Genomic DNA, 16,537 nt, shown 5'->3' with positions numbered 1-16,537 from the left:
AAAATGCTGGTATTTTCAGCGACAATTTGTGTAGCTTACACGACAAGAAGATCAATGTGGTGGCTTGGAGCAGCAAGAAGGGTGACGGTGGGCGGTTTTTCTTTCACCTTGAAAGGTGTTAGAGCGACTACAGCGCTTGGTACGTCTTGTTTAATTCTTTGCTTTTCATTCTGCCTGATACATTCTACTTGAATGTCATGGGAAGCTTGCATTTCCGTGTTTAATATGGTTCTGTACAGCTAGCTAGTCCATTGTACATTTTGCACCCAAGCCATTTAACTAAGAGTTCTGTAAAACATGTTATCAAGATCAACTATTCTGAGATATTTTTTACATCAAGAAACCGACGAAAGCAGCAAAAGGGGTTTAATTTCTCTGACATACCCCACATCACAGGGTCTGACAGGTGTGAGGGGAGGGGGTAATGTTGGGGGAGGGGTAGGGGGTTGGATTCTAGAAGGGGAAGCCATCAGTCCTTTGCTTTCCTTTTAGGCTGAGGGGGGCGGGGTGATTCTGTTTGGAAAACTAAAACCTTGGAATTAAACTGAAGGCTCTTCAGTTGCTTTCTGCTTTTAAAGTTAGTGTCCATTCTTGGTTCAAGTTGAAGTGAACAGACTTTATATCGGTTTTCATAGGGGTAGTCAGTTGTCACTACATAATCCTTACCTTGGAATCTTTTACAGGAATTCTAGGCTACATAAGCAAGAGTGGGTTATCGTCCCTCTCTGAGAGCCATTCCAAACCAGTTAGCATCTTCACGCATTTGAACATGAAGGTTCACATACTTCCTGCCCTTTCTGATAACTACATGTATCTTGTTGTTGATGAAAAAACACAAGAGGCAGCCATAGTTGACCCAGTGGAACCTAAAAAGGTACATTTAATGAACTTCTGTGTCTTTTGTTTGTTTGTTCATCATACAGAACTTTTGAATTTGACCACTTTCAAGGTCTAAGTTAGATTAATACCTAAGTGGATTTAAAAGCTAAGGATGAACAGTTTGGATGTCTGTCAACTGGGTTATACATCCACATTGTTATGTATTGATTGTGGTGAATCCAGGGGAAAGGTTTGGGAATCTCAGAACCATTAACGGCCAAAACATTATCTATTTTCAAACATTTCTGCTCTACCTTCAAACCCCTGCCCACCATAGGTTGGAGTCCTGCATAAGAAACAATAGAACATATGGATACATGGCCTACGACAAATGAATATTCTATTAATAGGTTGTTGAAGCAGTTAAAAATGAAGGAGTGAAACTTACAACGGTTCTAACTACACACCATCATTGGTAAGTGATGCGTGTTGATTCATTGAAATGTTTAAAAAATCCTGTTATCTGTTAGGTAAAATTATAGTGTTTATGGTTGACTGACTTCATCAGTAAACATGTGAACACAAATTTAGCTTACCACAACCAATGTTGACTTACTCAGAAAAAAGTATCGTTCCATATACAATTATTTGTTGTAATAGTTCACATGTTTACTTTTTAACACTCTACCCCTTAATATCAAAGAAAAAATTATCCCATCTTGCCCCTATACTTTTCTTATTAAACTACTGGGGAGAAGTTATTTTAAAATATCAGGAAAATTCACCTTGGGTGATCATGTCCTTAATTCTCATGACCTTAGGGCTTAAATAAGCATTGATATTACAAGAAGAAATTTAATGCTGATCACTGTTAGGGCTTAAAGGGCTAAGTGATAAACATTTTCTGACCAGGGACCATGCAGGTGGTAATGTTGAGTTGGCTGGACTTGTCAAGGGGCTGACAGTATGTGGTGGGGATGACAGGATTGGAGCGTTAAACAAGAAAGTGGGACATGGAGACCAGTTGAAGGTTTGCTTCTAAACACAGTTCCTCTTTTGAATTCAGTGAGAATATTCCAAGTTTAATCAGTAGACATATTTTAGTGGGATATTCAGATAAAGAACTTGGTGCTATCAGCATGTTTGCCAAACTTCAAACATGACAGACTGATGTTTTTCTTGGTTTTGTTAAATTAAGGTTGGAAACCTTGATGTTAAATGTCTTTTCACACCGTGCCATACCAGCGGTCACATCTGCTATGTTGTTAATGGGGAACCAAGTGCTGTATTCACTGGTAAGAATCACGGCAATTTTATTAATCACTCTGCAAAAAAGGACCATAAACTTGCACATACATTCATACATACATTTATTTACCCTTGGGATGAATGAGGTGGGTTACATGTCTACTTTTTCATGCAAATATCCACATCCTAGATATTGAACTGGATCTTCCTTGCGATGGCGGCTCTTGGAAGGGAATATATTGACATTTATTTGGATGTGACAAGATTCCCCTGCTTACCCTAAGTCTCCTGTGCAAGCTATGTTCCAGTTCAATACCAACAATATGAATATGCCACGCAACCTTTTAGAGCCTATTATTTTTGTGTTGTTATTAGTTTACTATATTTTATTATCTTATTCGAGTGTTTAGAACTTTGTAAATCTTGGGCCCACAGTAATTGGCGCTAGCTGTTGTGGTCACCCTGCCTTAACCCAGTATTTGTTTATCTTCTGTTTCACGTTGTTATGTTCTGTTTATAGTTTTAATATTCAAGGCGAAGTCTAATAAAATAAAATAAAATAAAATAAAATAAAATAAAAATAAAATATGGTCTGTTTGTAGTATGAAACTAGAAAAAATATTTGCTTGACTTGATTGGAAGATCTGTTTTCCATCACTTGTCACTACAGTCAACTCCCTTTATTGCAGACACCCTTAATAGTGAGACTCCGTAATAGCTGGAATTTATTTCAGTCAAAAGTCTGTAATTTATTTTTGCTGGGGATTAAGCTACTGTCCATATTATCAGGGTGTCCGTAATAGCGAGGTGTCTGCAAGGCGAGAGTTGACTGTATTAACCTGTATTTATTGCTTTCAGTTCCGATAATTTGGATAGTAATGAGTGAAATGAGAACCTGGGTTAAAGTTAATATTTGGGGATTAATGTTAATCAGCTTTCGAACAACTGCATCCAGGTCAATGGCAGTCTTTACAGTCTTTACTATTATTATTTATAATAAATTTTATTATTACTGTAATTTTCATTTTTCAGGTGACACTCTCTTTGTGGCTGGGTGTGGAAAGTTCTTTGAAGGACGACCACCTGAAATGTACAAGGCTTTGATCAAGATTCTGGGAAAATTGCCACAGGACACAGTAAGGAATATTCATTTGTACATGTACATTCTAACCTGAATCGGAACTTCTGGGAGTATATGTTAAGAGTGAAGTGCTCAGACCTCAAAATCCTTCTTTAACCACATAGCCCATGCTGTAATCTTGCTGGAATATCAGTCTACTTGTAAAACTAGGAATAGTCACAAACAACCAGCTCCAGATTTTGAATGGAAGGACTCTGGGGCCTCTGAGTGAGTGTCTCACCAGTGAATCACCAAGCAAAAGTAATGATCTTATTTGAGGGCAAAGTGGCATACAAACCATACCCGTTTGAGCACCATTTAGGGGAGCACCCTCTTTCACACCCCCTCCTTGTATGTCCACTAGTAATGTAGAAGAGTGAAATATATGAAAGCCATACTGGGGATGAAATAATGAATAATTAATTCATGATGTTGTGTTATTTATCTATTTATTTATTTATTTATATTTCTGTCATTTCTGTAAGAGACGATTGTAGCTATCTATGTAACTTAAGCAGTTGTAAAATGAAAGCCTGCTTTCAAAAAAATTCAGGCTTGAACATGTCCATTGTGATACCTTTACAGTGATTTATCATGCCAACTGGGTGCTGGTCATTAATTTGTGAATTTGAAATATCCCCTTAGAGTTAGGTGTTATGTGTAACTTGGTCATGCTGATAAATGATAAACAATAAATTTGTTTATTAATAGTAATATATCACAACACTGTTTATTGTTGTGCAGCTTGTTTATTGTGGTCATGAATACACTGAAAGCAATCTGAAGTATGCTGTTCATGTTGAGCCAGACAACCCTGATATTCACAAGACAATTGAGTGGGCCAAGGTATGTTGTAATTATTAACTCACAAGTAGACAAAGAATGGGGTAATTGTGAAGAACAATTTCCCTCAACCTCCTGTTGGTTGTCATCTGTTAGGCCAACAGGCAGTTATATTTTCAACAGTTAAATGCTACTGACTTGACCAATATTTGGCCAGCTTTGGCTACCTGTTAACCAACCGTTGGCTGACAGTTTAGTTGAGAGGAGTTGTTCTTCACATTACTACCAACAACTGAATAAAATTTTCACAATGAGGTTCACATGTGACAACCTTTTTACAAACTGTTAAAATCTGAGAGAATTTTGGAGGTAACCAGCAATTGAGGTCTAGCTGGCATCCTACGCAGGGGAGGGGGAGTGGTTACTTCCAGTGTAATGCTTGTTTGACAGTCCAGCTTTGAGGGCTTTGTGTCACTCCCCCAATAAAGTGGACATTAATAAAACTGTCATATGTGACTGCTTTTATTGCACTATATTAATTTGGAATGCTGGAAACTGTTAAGAATGTTGTCTAATATTTGATATAAAAATAAAAATATGTCCCTTGCAGAACAAAAGAAAAGCAAATGAACCAACAGTTCCCTCCACCATTGGAGATGAGTTCAAACATAATCCTTTTATGAGAGTCCAGTAAGTAATATATCGTTAAAGGAAGTAAAATATCATTTGCTGAGTGCATTGTTGAAGTGAATTATGTAGTTAGCACTTGCCAATTTTTAAAACTTTTCATTTTTCAAGTGCACTAAAAATTCCCGAATGTTTTATAAATATCCAAACAATGCATGAGGAGGAAGTCTTTTTTCAGTTAAAGTACGACCTGGGATTTGCATTACTGTATAATTGTCTCAAAAGTTTAGTCAAATTTCTTGAGGCTGGTAGTCTTGATTTTTTTTCATGAAGCTGTCTTGAAGTCTTGATTTCATCTTGCAAGGCTAAGCAATTCTCGGGCTTGCAAAAAAATGCTAGTTTTGTAGTCTTACAAAGTCTCAAATGATATTAATTTTGTTAATTTTAAAATTTACCAAAATAACAGTGAACGGTTAAGATCAAAGGCTCCTGTGAGCCAACTCGTGAATGCAGGTGACACATAGTAATTGAAATTTAGACGGCTACGGAAACTTCCTTGAAAGCTAAAAGAAATTATATCTTTGCCCGATTATGTAACGAAAAATGACCATTTTGTACTATAAAAATGATTGTCGAACTATTCTCTACAGATTGAATAAGATTATTCTGATGCGCCGATTAAAGAAAAAATCATGTGTATCCAAAGTTCATAGAAGCACGCCATGTGCAGCTACGTCATGCAAATTCGTGTCCCCGATAGTCCGGGGCTACTGGATTTTGCGATCGGGCTAGTGGATTCTGACCATCACTTGCCCGGCAAGTGAAGTTTTTTTGGGAATTAAAATTACAAAATTACTGTAGGGCAAGCCGATTTCACAAAGGGAAATATGTTCAACAAAGTATCGCATTGCATTTCATGCCCGACATAAATGCGTGAAATTTTTCCTTTGGAGTTCAGTCCACGCAATCCCCAAGTAAAAATAATGAACTATGACAAGCTCTTGCTAAATAAGAATTATGTATCGACCGCGTCCTTTTGCTTTCCCATAAATTACCAGTTGTAAATTTTGAAAATGAAACATTTTTCCCTTTTTTTCCCTTTGAAACCTCTATGAAAGCTGACGAGATCTTAAAGTGTTATTACACCAGAAATTTGCATAATTTTGTTTACGAGGTCAATGATGCGTTACATGGCACGTTCCACTTTCGCGTGAAAACTGACAAATTAAATTATTTTTTAATTAAATTATTTCTAAATTAAATTATTTTTAATTCTTAAAAGAAACCGCACTTTGTAGAAAAAAAAACGGAAAAACCTATAACTTTGCTCAGATTCAACGAAAAATCTCCATTCTTACACTAAAATGATTGTCAAATTATTCTCTACAGAATGAATGAGAGAATTCTGAAGCGCTGTGAAAAAAAATTTTAACGTTTTTTTTTTTTTTCACTGATTGAGTTTACGACCCTGGACTTGCTGAAAAACTGAAAAAACTTTGTTCAGATATTTGAACGAACAATCTCCATTCTTGCACTAAATGATCGTCAAATTATTCTCTACATATTGAATAAGAATTTCCTAATGCGCCGTGAACAATAAATGTTCACGTGTTTTTTTCCACTAATTGAATTTAAAACTCATTCACTGCGCACGCCCGAAAGTTAACGACAAAACCGACCAACCAACCAACCAACCAAGTCAAAAGTCAGCTATCGCTATAACTCGTTCATTGCGCTACAGGCATTCACGAGTTAAAAATCTGAGATAACTTTGGAGGTAACCAAAGTTCTAGCTAGAATCCTATCAAGGTTTTTTTTTAGGGGGGAGGGGGTAGTGACAGAGAGTGTGATACTTCTAAGTTTAACAGTCCACAGTCCAGCTGTGTGGGTTGCCTGTGGCCCAAGTGTGACAACCAATTTGCAGTATACTCTTCTTATCTAAGCTGTGTCATTTGTTCTTCTAGAGAAGAGAATGTTATGAAGTATGCAGGAAAGTCTGATCCAGTTGATGTAATGGGACATCTCAGACATGACAAGGACATGTTTAGAGCTAAGCACTGAAGCGGATTCCAAGAGCTAATGGGAAAAGTGTGGTGACATGGTGTGATATTCTTCAAAGGAAATAAAACTGTCTGATTTACCAAAACATGTAAGAATAAAACTTCTGTGTCATACAGACCCTAGGTTTGTGGAAAGCCAAGACATTTTACATGAAGATGAGGTGCTCCTCAAAGGATTTTGTTGGTGATTAGGTCACTGACAAAGAATAGCTTGTAGGCTTCTGTCACGTTATATCAATAGACACTGAACTGTGTAACCATGGCCAAGAGTGCTGGATTTATGTGTGGTAAGTGTCATCTTAGGAAGAATTAATATTTTTAAATGTAAATCTCTAGTGACAATAAAATTGTATCTTAAACATTTTTTTGATTCTGCATCAGTTTCTTTGAAACAAGCATGAAGCTTGTAGAACACTTTGTCCCACAGATCTATGGTAACTAAAAATAGCTTGCGTCGCAGACGAAATCAACTATTGGTCAATACTGTCTACAAAATTAGCACCCTTGGGGGGTCTATACAGATAAACCTTCTTAAGAAAGGTATCAAGCTAAACTGAGATGTCCAAAGGGACGAAGTTGGGAAAGGATGAGGTACAGATATTTTCTGGAACAACAATTTCATGCACATTCTTGAAACCTCTGGCTTTTTAATATGATAATCACAGCTTTAATACAATCCTTTATATGAAATGCCTTCTCAGACTAAAAGGGTTGTGCACTCAAAAAATATTAATGTAATATTACTATATACAAATCTGACTCAATAACAGTTCATGTAGTCAATAACTTTGTAAACGTATTTATTTTGGCTTATAATGCTAATGATTACCCGTCCATGATTGAAAGAAATTTTGACTCTTTAATAATATTCTGATAAGGATGGATTTTGGTACACATTTTAAAAGGAAAATTAATGATAAAAATGTTACACAACGTTTCGACTACTTTGTGACTTCATGTCCATTAAGGTATATATATGTATGCCAGCCACGTTAATTTTTTTCACCTTTGACAATGATGACAAGTAGTTGATATGTTGTGTAACATTAGTATCGTTTATTTTCCTTTTAAAATGTTCAGTAATGTTGCTAAAATGTTGAAGTCACCTGTGAATTTTCCCAATACAGATGTCACAATAATTATTAAAAAAGTATTATAATACATAGTTGAGTTTCTCACAATAATTATAATAACAAACTTACTTCAGTCTGATAATTCAGCCACTATAATGAGCGAAGAAAACTTGATCTCAGTCCCCCTTATTAATTAAAATAAATCTATTATTTTTCAGAAGGAAATCCAAAAAGGTATAAGCTCTGCAAATATACTTCCCAAAACCTGTTTCAGACATCAGATATGAACAAATATGCACCTTTTCTTAGCGAGCACACTGTAATATTAAAATCAAATTTTTGATCTCAAAATCTGATCTGGAATTTGATTGGTTAAAAGAATGCCAGACTGTGAGCAGTCTCTTTCTTCTCCTAAGTTCTGTCACGCTCGCGCAATTTCTAGGAGCGGAACTAGCAAGTAGCAAAGCCATCCCTACCTCTCCCCAGTCCCTCCTCGTTCACTTTTTTAGTTTGTATAATTTTACCATCTCTTTTTGTACATGATCTGAGGAAAAAAGTAGGACTGCTCGCAGTCTAAAAGAATGCCACCCGTATTTATGGAGGTAGACTCCCAGGCAGTTGAATTTAGGGGAATCATATTACACTAAAGATGACTGTGTGGGAGGCTATGTACACTGTCACATTAAAATGTAACAAGAGGCAGTAATATTGAATTTGTAGGGCGGACAATATTGCACTGTATAAAATATATAGTTGATAGTTTTATTGCAAGATTGTTTAGGATGTTCATTGTCCAACAGTCTATGACTCGGCTAATTTGTAAAATAGTAAGTATGGAGATGTGAAAGATGACTCTGATGAAGACAACATCGCTGCTACATCTGACTCCTCCAACACTGCAACTTCTGCATCATCAAAATGAATCCACTGAAATGTTTGGTTTTCTGGCACATGTGCATGGGTAAGTGACATTCCTTCAACAAAAGCAGAATTCTCGGATTGTCCAACTTGAAAGTTCAGTTGCCGTATGGCACTTGTGTTTGATGCCCTTCCAGGATATCGAAATTTTTGGATCTTACTCACTGAACTGCTGTAGCCTGTGCAGCTGTAGGTGGGTGTACTGTGGTGCCTTCGCTTTGCACCATTTTGCATTCCATCTGCAACGTTTTCTTTGGGTTCCTTTGTGGAGTGCTTCCTTGTTCTGTGTAAGTATCGTGTGATCCCTGACATGCACGTTGTTTTAGCTTTCTCTGCAGAGCTCTGTGGGGACTGAACATCCGTTGAACTTGTCACCTCCCCAGTTCCTGATAATTGTTCATCTGTAGGAAATGTGTTAAAAGCAACTGACGTCCCGTTTGGCAGACTTGAAAGTGGTTGTCTTTCATGCTCTTCAGATGATTCCATGTCTGCATCCACTTTGGTATTATTTCCAGTCTGGCTGTTGGCATGGTGATTTGTCTGTCCATTGTTATTGAGATCTACATCATTGTGTGTAGCCACCTTAACATATGCCTGATAGTGGCCACTGCATGACGTCATGCCGCTGTGCATCACAATGCCAAACAGGTGATAGGTTGGATTGGAAACTGGACAGGTTTTTGAGCACCACTCTGTGATTGACAACTCCAAAGGTGTCTCAAGGTTTGAATTGATCTTGGAAACAAATCCAGAAAACCTGCAACATTTTTGTTAAAAATAAATGAAATGTTCATCAAAAATCCTTCATGTAATATATCAAACATGAGTAAATAAAACGTGTTTCATCTGATTTCCACTTGCTGAGAAGAGGGTTGGAAAAATGAGATGCAGTTAAGTTTTTTTTAACCAACTTTGAGGTGTTTGGAAATGGGATGAAACACTCTTTCAATTGTTTGATATACGTTCTCAAACCATTAAAAATCCTTGGTAAAATTCCAAGCAAAAGTTCACCATATTTTATAATATTTAAGATCACATTTCCAAACCTCTTTCGTAGCAGTGATTGTTTTCTCTTCATGAATTATTAACGAGTTTGAGAATCAACTGTACATTATTTCCTAGATATTTGCTTTGTCATAATAAATATATTATTTTTGTAGAAAATGAGTCTAAAAAAGTAATCTGGGCTTTTTGTTAAGTATGACAAATACATCTCCTGGTTACTTTTAAGTACTTGTATGTCCTCATTGAACTTCTGGGTGACAGTACCAGTATGTGAAGACAGTAGCCTATTTTTGAGCAAGCAAGTGCTAAATTCCTTTGTATTTTAAGGCCACAATCTTGCATCAGAATAATATTTCCTACAAACTGAAATCTTTACTACTACTATCACATACAACTACCATAAAGCTTTGGGTGTGTAAAATAATCAAAACAGTCTATAATGATAAACAATCATTCTGTGACCCTACTAAGTGTCTTAATTATTTAAAAAGCCTTCATCTGAACTCCTAAATATTCTGGTACTTACCCTGACAGCGTATTTGCAGTGAATCTCTTGAGGTGAATTGTGAGTATCCTAGGGAGCTTGTCAAAGCTTGTTGAGATCTCAGCTTCAGTGTGCGTGAGGCATGTCTCACAGAAATACTTGTTGTCTCCACTTAAATGTTCTACTCTTGCAAACTGCGACAAGGCCCATGAAAGGCTTTGGGTGTCTTGAGCTTTCTTTGGCGTTGGTGAAAATGCCTTTGAATCATAGACTTTTGCCTCCTTTTGAACTGGCACGCTGACATCTTGGAAGTTCTCAAACCGTTTTTTAGCATCCTCACATGTTAGGCATTTGGTTTGATGTAGAAGTCTTCCATGAAATAAATCTTCAAAAGGACTGGAGCACTGGTTTCCACCATTTGTGGAGGGCTTTGTAATGTTTTCTGCATTGTTTCTCCCGTTACCTGCTTTTCCCACATCTTCAATCTTCTTTTTGATTTCCTTCTCTGTGTCTTGAAGATTTACAAGCAGACTGCAGAGAAATTCCTGGGCATCATGCTGGAGATTGTCTTCAAACATTGGATTTTGGCTCCTAATAGAGAACAATAAAACAAATCAAGGACTCTTCTTTTTTTCAAAGGCCTCTTTAATTTTTTAATCTTTTGGAATTTTACTTTTGTTTTCTTGTGTCTTTGAAATTAAACTTGTTATATATGTTATCATCACTCCCCTATGGACAAGAAGATCTGGACAATCTTTCTTTTCTTAAAATTTTAAAAAACTATTTACATGACAAGAGGTATGTAATTTGGTAATCATCATCATCATCACATCTTTATCCATGATACGTTCAAGAAACAAACCTGAATGTTTGCATGAAATCCAGAGGCTTTGCTGCAAGAACCAAAGTGTTCCTTCTTTGTACAAGATGCTCACAGTTTTCTTTATTCTCATAGTAATCCTCTTCAAGGCCTTTCATCTGACAAAAAAGCTATTAAGTAACATAATGAAACATTAGTACAATTTTAAATTATTAACGCAAAATGTCCAACTCTATGGTTGTTCCAACTTGTCCAAAGGACCAGCCTGTCTTGGCTCTTTTTTTTTTTCTTTAGATAGTCGGCAGCATTTTGATCTTGCCATACTAAATAAATAAGTCTCCCATCCTGGTGAACCATTTTACCACAGGTAATACAAGGAACAAGCCGGGTAACTTGTTATTTAAGGTGATTCCGCTGAAAAAGAAGGAGTATTTAAAATTGTCTAAGACTTGGTCCAGTTCATGACTATGTTATGGGCATTACAAAAATGCAATAAAAAATGGGGGTCACCGTGCTCGTTTTTGTGCAACCTGGATGGCTATTATAGTAAATAGATGACCCACGAGGTTTATATTAGGAACGCTAGTAATCAGAAAAGGGAACTATCATTTCTAGAAAAATTAATTTCTTCATTAAAATATCGAAGCAGTTCAACAAAATTTACTTTAATCTTACACAACAAACTATTTTCATTGAACTGGAATTAAGATTAGGAAAGAAATTAAAGATTTTGCTGCGTGTGCACGTAAGCAGCACTACCTAAATACGTGCTTTTTAAAGCATTCAAATAAAAATATCTCAAAGTATAGAATTAAACTTTTCTTTAAATCGCGATATATAGTGGTCAACCGTATGACATTTAAATTGATGCATCAAAAAATGGGGGTCACCGTGCTCGTTTAGAAGAAAAGGACCATTTATTTTCCTGCCGAGCTTAACCTCAAGGAAATCCCGTAATGTTGTGCGCGCGCTAAATGACGCGAAAAATTATGCGCAGCAAGGATGCGCAATGCAATTCGATGGAATCACCTTAACAACATAGATTAACATGTACCTCCTTTAGTCCACAAGAAACTGATTTGTGATCTTCACCATTGCAAACTTCCATGTCCTCTGAAACCTGAAATAAAAATGAACTTTTATTTATAATTTACAACATTATGATTATTATTATATATATGAATAGAGTTTGAGCCAGGAAATAATTCTATGCATAAATGTTTAGGGTTGTACAGCAATCTTGCCTAATGCATCGGTCAATTCCAAAAGTGCCTACCCCCTCCCCCCGAAAATAAACTGGCTAATACCTCACGGGCGGGGTTAAATGTCCCAAGGTGCTTTCGAAAAAGATGCTGATGTCGCTTCTGGCTTGCCTTTATTCTAATAAAAACTGTCATGCTAAACTATGTCTTGATCCATTCAGTACTGTGGCAGTGACTGTTCGTTCTCCGGATTTACCATCTTATTTATGTTCAGTTCTCACCATGACAAGACATAGTTAATTGAGAATTTATTGTCTTTGTTGATGAACTTATCATTGTGACGAAGCATTGTGAGGTGAAAATCACGAGGTCTGACCCTCAAGATGGACAATGTTGAAAAATGTACCTCTTATGCCTAGATGGGTACTGCTACAATTGACTGGATTTACAAAATAGTAGGGAGGGGAGGGTGGGAGACAGTTGTCCAAACAACAAACATGGCCGGGATATCTCTTTTGAAACACAGAAACGACTTTTCCGATCCAAATGGAAAACATTTCTACTTATCGTTTTATCAACTTACGTCTTCTTTTTCCCTTGTACCTTCGAGCTGTGATTTTACCTCCACTGGACAAATCTCCTTGACGAGCGAATCGATTTTATCAACAGACTCCAACAATCCAGGACAATACCGCAACACTTGCAACACAGCGTTTGCGTAGCAAATATTTCCATGATTCTTCAGACCTGCATACGGCAGCGGTGGTTTAGGAGGCTCGAAGTTGTCATCGTCACTCGCATTCTGAGCTGGCGAGGTGAAGATGGGAAACAACTTCTCTCTCTTGTCGCGATCGCAGTCGCTCGATGCCTTCTTCTTGCGTTTTAAAGAGAACTTTGGTCTTTTCCGAGGCGGGCTTTTGGGACTTGACGGTGGGGAATCTAACTGAGAAACTGATGGCATTTTTTTGTCGTTATGTTATTTCCGCAAAGAAAAAATATTTCGACAAAAACTAAACATGGTTCATTTCCGCGCCATTTTTCCCTATGAATGACTAGAGCCCAGTCTGTTCGGGTGAATAGAAGGTGAGAGATCCTAGGAATAAGGTAAGGAACGACTTTCGGCGAAATTTAACTAATTTAATTAATTTAATTAATTTTCTTAAATTTAACTATTTCGAGTGCATGGAGAGATTGTTTAAATACTAGAGCGACAGGATTATTGTGAAGCTGAAGGAGTTCAAATATTTCGATTTTTGTAACACTTCCTCTTGTTTATAAATGTATGACCCCTTGGCTGTGCCCATATTTCTTTTGAGCAGCGGCCATTCCCTTAAAATTGGCGCGAAAAGTTACCCGGGAAAAAGAAAATGGCGACATCTTCGGTTTCAAATGTTTAGGTCCTTTTTCGAGGCTTGGATAAGGAGAATATAAATTAAAATGTTCAGTGCAGAAGAGTTAGATGTAAAGACTACACAGCTGAAAGCTGAAAGACTACTTTCTGAACCTTCAACTCATGATGGAGATGAATTGTCGGATGAGAGGATTGAAAGAACGACTTGCTCGTATTCAAATGAATCTGACCGCTTCGTGTTGAAGGAGAGAAGCTTTTCAAAACAGTATGCACAAATTTATGCAGTCCGTATCATGGCTATGAGAAAAAAGGTGGCTGCGGCAGCGAGGAGGAAATGGGGTTTGTAAAAGTTTGATTCTCAACTCCTTGTAGCTTTAGGTAGAACTAGAGATGTAAACGTAGAATTAAGGTGTCCCTTATCAATGACGTAAAAATACATTGAAATAGACAAAATTTTATTCGGTAAGTTTTCTTTAGTCTCGTGAATTAATTATATAGACTGGATTTATTCATGACTGCAGTTTGTGAGGAATTGATGGTGTGAGAGCAGTCAAATGCACACTTAATTTATGGGGTTTTACAACAAATCTCTCTATACAAAAAAGTATTATAAGCTTAATTGATGAGCTCACATGGCCACTTACAATCAAAACTATTATAACAAGCTGCCTGATTTGTTCAATCGAACCATCAAACCTATAGACTACATCTACCATATGTCCTACACACACACAGCAAATTTTAAACCGGTAGGATATATGTGGTATTTTGGTATCCGTTGTGAAACTATGGCTAATGTACCGGGAGGCAAAAAAACAAAAAAACGTAAACATAATTTGTTTACCTATGAAGCATCAAAGAGCTCTCCACTGAGAAGCTTGATACAAAGGTGTCTGTGCGTTCCGGGTCAAATTGGAATTTGGAAGTGTTGGTTTTGTTGAGGGTGAACCCAGAACCCAGAGAAAAACTCTTGGAGCAGGGATGAGAACCAACAACAAGCTCAACCCATATATGGCATCAATGCTGGGAATCGAACCTGGACCACATTGGTGGGAGGCGACTACTCTCACCAATACACCATCCCTTCCCCCTAATTTAGCAATTTAGCAATTTTTGGTTTGCACAGACAAATTTGTTTTCAAAATGTTGCATTGCAAGTATGCTGCAACAACTGCACTTGTAGCTGTTCTTAAACATTTGTATGAGAAAGGCTGTCTTTCTGTGCATCAGCAACAGTCCATTCTTCATTTTACAATAACTATCAAAATTCTCATACGCTGATTGGCTCATAGCTATTCTCCAGAAGAGTACAGACAATAAAATGACGTCAGATGTGACGCGCATGCTTTGTCAACAGAAAATAAAGTCAATTCCACTCATACTTTTTAAATGTTATTGTAAAAAACAAATCAATGGCAGTTTTCTATAGTTCATATTCTTATAGACCATAAAATAATGCCATAAAATGTTCAAAACTTGGCAGTGAAACCACTTACCTGCGGCTCATGGTTCCACTTGACTTTTGTACATTTTATGTCATTTTATGGTCTATAAGAGTATAGAAGATTGAAAACTATCGTCGATTTATTAACTACAAAAAAAGTCAATTATAAATCTTCCCTCAACTTTTGTCTGGTATCTGCCATGTTGCAACAACATGTATGAGTTTTGCCATGTACTGGTAGTTGAGTAATCTGTATCAACTTTGCAAGCACCTTTATCCTCATATCCTAGCGTTTTCTTTAATATAATTATTTATTTTATATTTAACATTACTTTTTTAGGTATGAAATTTCTTCTAAAGAAACAACTGGCTGAAGTGAAAAGAGATGAAAAGTGCATTGTGATAGGAACTTTATTCAAGAAAATGGAACTCAAGCCTAACATTTTAAAGGAGATTAATGAAGAGGTGTGTATTACAGGAGAAATGTAATAATCTGAGCAGCAAAAAAAACTTTGTTGCCAACCCTTTTGATGGCTTTTTACTTGTTGGTTTGAACTGGTCAGTGAATTAAATTATTTTGTAGTTGCTTCATTGTTTATAAACCAAGTAAAACTTGCATAGTTATTTGTGTCGAGTGTGGACAGTATGCGAGCCAGCGAGGCATGTGAGGCATGCGAGGCAGACGTGCGAGGCATGTGAGGCAGACGTGCGAGTCATGAACAAAACATGCGAGGCATGAACAACCCCCAACATAAATGCTAATCGTTAAGCTAACCGGGGAGCTATTTAAGCTAACCTGAGTGCTATTTAGGCTAACCGGAGTGTTTTTTAGGCTAACCGGAGTGTTTTTTAGGCTAACCTGAGTGCCTCGCACGTCTGCCTCACATGGCTCGCTGGCTCGCAGATTGTCAAGACCTATTTGTATCCCAAGTTGTAAATAATTAGGTGTAGTTTGACAGTGCCCCTGATAGGAAATAGCAAATGGTGTTTCAAGCATATACACCTTGCAAAATTTTAGTCAAATTTCAAGGGTCTTGCTGTCTTGATTGTTAGCGCAAAGCTGTCTCTAAGTCTCTATTTCTTTTCAAGGTTAATTAAGAAACCTTGGGTTAGCAAACAAATTGCTTGTCTTGCCATTGTTCAATCCCCAATTTACTTTTTACTACATCATTAATGTACCACTTGTTGTAGCTCAGATACTCAAATAAAGTTTTGTGTCATTTTCTGTCATTTTGTGTCATGGTACAATGAACTGATAGTACTAGCCATGTGGATTGTGTGCGATCTTCACCTTTTATCTCCTTGTACAATATTAAATGATTTCGCACATTTGTCATAAGAGGTGTATATTGTTCTTTTGGCCAAAAATTCAGATATTCACTCCAAGCTTGCTTAGTCTTAGCCTGCACTGTGGACTTTGTGGTAAACCAAAGAAAGTATTAAATTTTTGTCCCACGGGTAATTTGCCAGGAATTTTGGCCTCTGCTTTAATGTAGTGTCAGTTTCATGTGATCAAATCCTTCAAAATTCAGCTTTTAGGCAAAAAGCTAATAGGGAGCCACACAAAATCCACAGTACGTACT

The 16,537-nt window shown here is 36.9% G+C and overlaps 3 protein-coding genes and 1 long non-coding RNA gene across 4 annotated transcripts in view; 2 read left to right on the top strand and 2 right to left on the bottom strand.

Moving 5' to 3' along the window:
* Nucleotides 1–49: 49 nt before the first annotated feature.
* LOC146458578 (hydroxyacylglutathione hydrolase, mitochondrial-like) lies at nucleotides 50–7,020 on the top strand. Its single transcript, XM_085090561.1, has 9 exons — nucleotides 50–139; nucleotides 684–874; nucleotides 1,230–1,294; nucleotides 1,732–1,849; nucleotides 2,018–2,114; nucleotides 3,100–3,203; nucleotides 3,932–4,033; nucleotides 4,581–4,660; nucleotides 6,562–7,020. The coding sequence occupies exons 1-9, from the start codon at nucleotides 55–57 to the stop codon at nucleotides 6,656–6,658; spliced, it is 939 nt and encodes a 312-aa protein (XP_084946687.1). The 5' UTR covers nucleotides 50–54; the 3' UTR covers nucleotides 6,659–7,020.
* A 1,376-nt stretch (nucleotides 7,021–8,396) lies between these two features.
* On the bottom strand, nucleotides 8,397–13,246 carry LOC146458577 (ubiquitin carboxyl-terminal hydrolase 1-like). The gene is made up of 5 exons (XM_085090558.1): nucleotides 12,743–13,246; nucleotides 12,012–12,077; nucleotides 11,000–11,127; nucleotides 10,180–10,728; nucleotides 8,397–9,405 (listed from the first exon to the last, which is right to left on the bottom strand). Exons 1-5 carry the CDS (start codon nucleotides 13,118–13,120, stop codon nucleotides 8,532–8,534), a joined length of 1,995 nt encoding a protein of 664 aa, XP_084946684.1. The 5' UTR covers nucleotides 13,121–13,246; the 3' UTR covers nucleotides 8,397–8,531.
* A 261-nt stretch (nucleotides 13,247–13,507) lies between these two features.
* The window catches only part of LOC146458575 (DNA polymerase delta subunit 2-like), an 11,372-nt gene continuing 8,342 nt past the window's right edge, over nucleotides 13,508–16,537 (top strand). Inside the window, exons 1-2 of the mRNA XM_085090821.1 lie at nucleotides 13,508–13,849; nucleotides 15,295–15,419. Of these exons, the coding sequence (XP_084946947.1) occupies nucleotides 13,597–13,849; nucleotides 15,295–15,419 (378 nt within the window). The 5' untranslated portion in view covers nucleotides 13,508–13,596. The remainder of the gene's footprint in view (nucleotides 13,850–15,294; nucleotides 15,420–16,537) is intronic.
* The window catches only part of LOC146458576 (uncharacterized), a 2,861-nt gene continuing 287 nt past the window's right edge, over nucleotides 13,964–16,537 (bottom strand). Inside the window, exon 2 of the long non-coding RNA XR_014858252.1 lies at nucleotides 13,964–14,807. This is a non-coding gene — a long non-coding RNA (uncharacterized LOC146458576). The remainder of the gene's footprint in view (nucleotides 14,808–16,537) is intronic.

Source organism: Pavona decussata, unplaced genomic scaffold (assembly GCF_977016875.1).
Source record: "Pavona decussata unplaced genomic scaffold, jaPavDecu1.1 SCAFFOLD_233, whole genome shotgun sequence".
NCBI lineage: Eukaryota > Metazoa > Cnidaria > Anthozoa > Scleractinia > Agariciidae > Pavona > Pavona decussata.
The sequence above is the reverse complement of the archived record's forward strand: the minus strand, read 5'-3'. Positions and strand labels throughout refer to the sequence as shown.

What these genes read in the sequence shown, in the direction of transcription:
- LOC146458578 (XM_085090561.1), top strand. Translation starts at nt 55, where the DNA reads ATGTGGTGGCTTGGAGCAGCAAGAAGGGTGACGGTGGGCGGTTTTTCT. An exon ending in CTAACTACACACCATCATTG is followed by an intron (nt 1,295 to 1,731) that starts GTAAGTGATGCG and finishes TTTTCTGACCAG; the next exon opens with GGACCATGCAGGTGGTAATG. An exon ending in GAAAATTGCCACAGGACACA is followed by an intron (nt 3,204 to 3,931) that starts GTAAGGAATATT and finishes ATTGTTGTGCAG; the next exon opens with CTTGTTTATTGTGGTCATGA.
- LOC146458577 (XM_085090558.1), bottom strand. Translation starts at nt 13,120, where the DNA reads ATGCCATCAGTTTCTCAGTTAGATTCCCCACCGTCAAGTCCCAAAAGC. An exon ending in TTTCTTGTGGACTAAAGGAG is followed by an intron (nt 11,128 to 12,011) that starts GTACATGTTAAT and finishes GTTACTTAATAG; the next exon opens with CTTTTTTGTCAGATGAAAGG. An exon ending in GATTTCATGCAAACATTCAG is followed by an intron (nt 10,729 to 10,999) that starts GTTTGTTTCTTG and finishes GTTCTCTATTAG; the next exon opens with GAGCCAAAATCCAATGTTTG.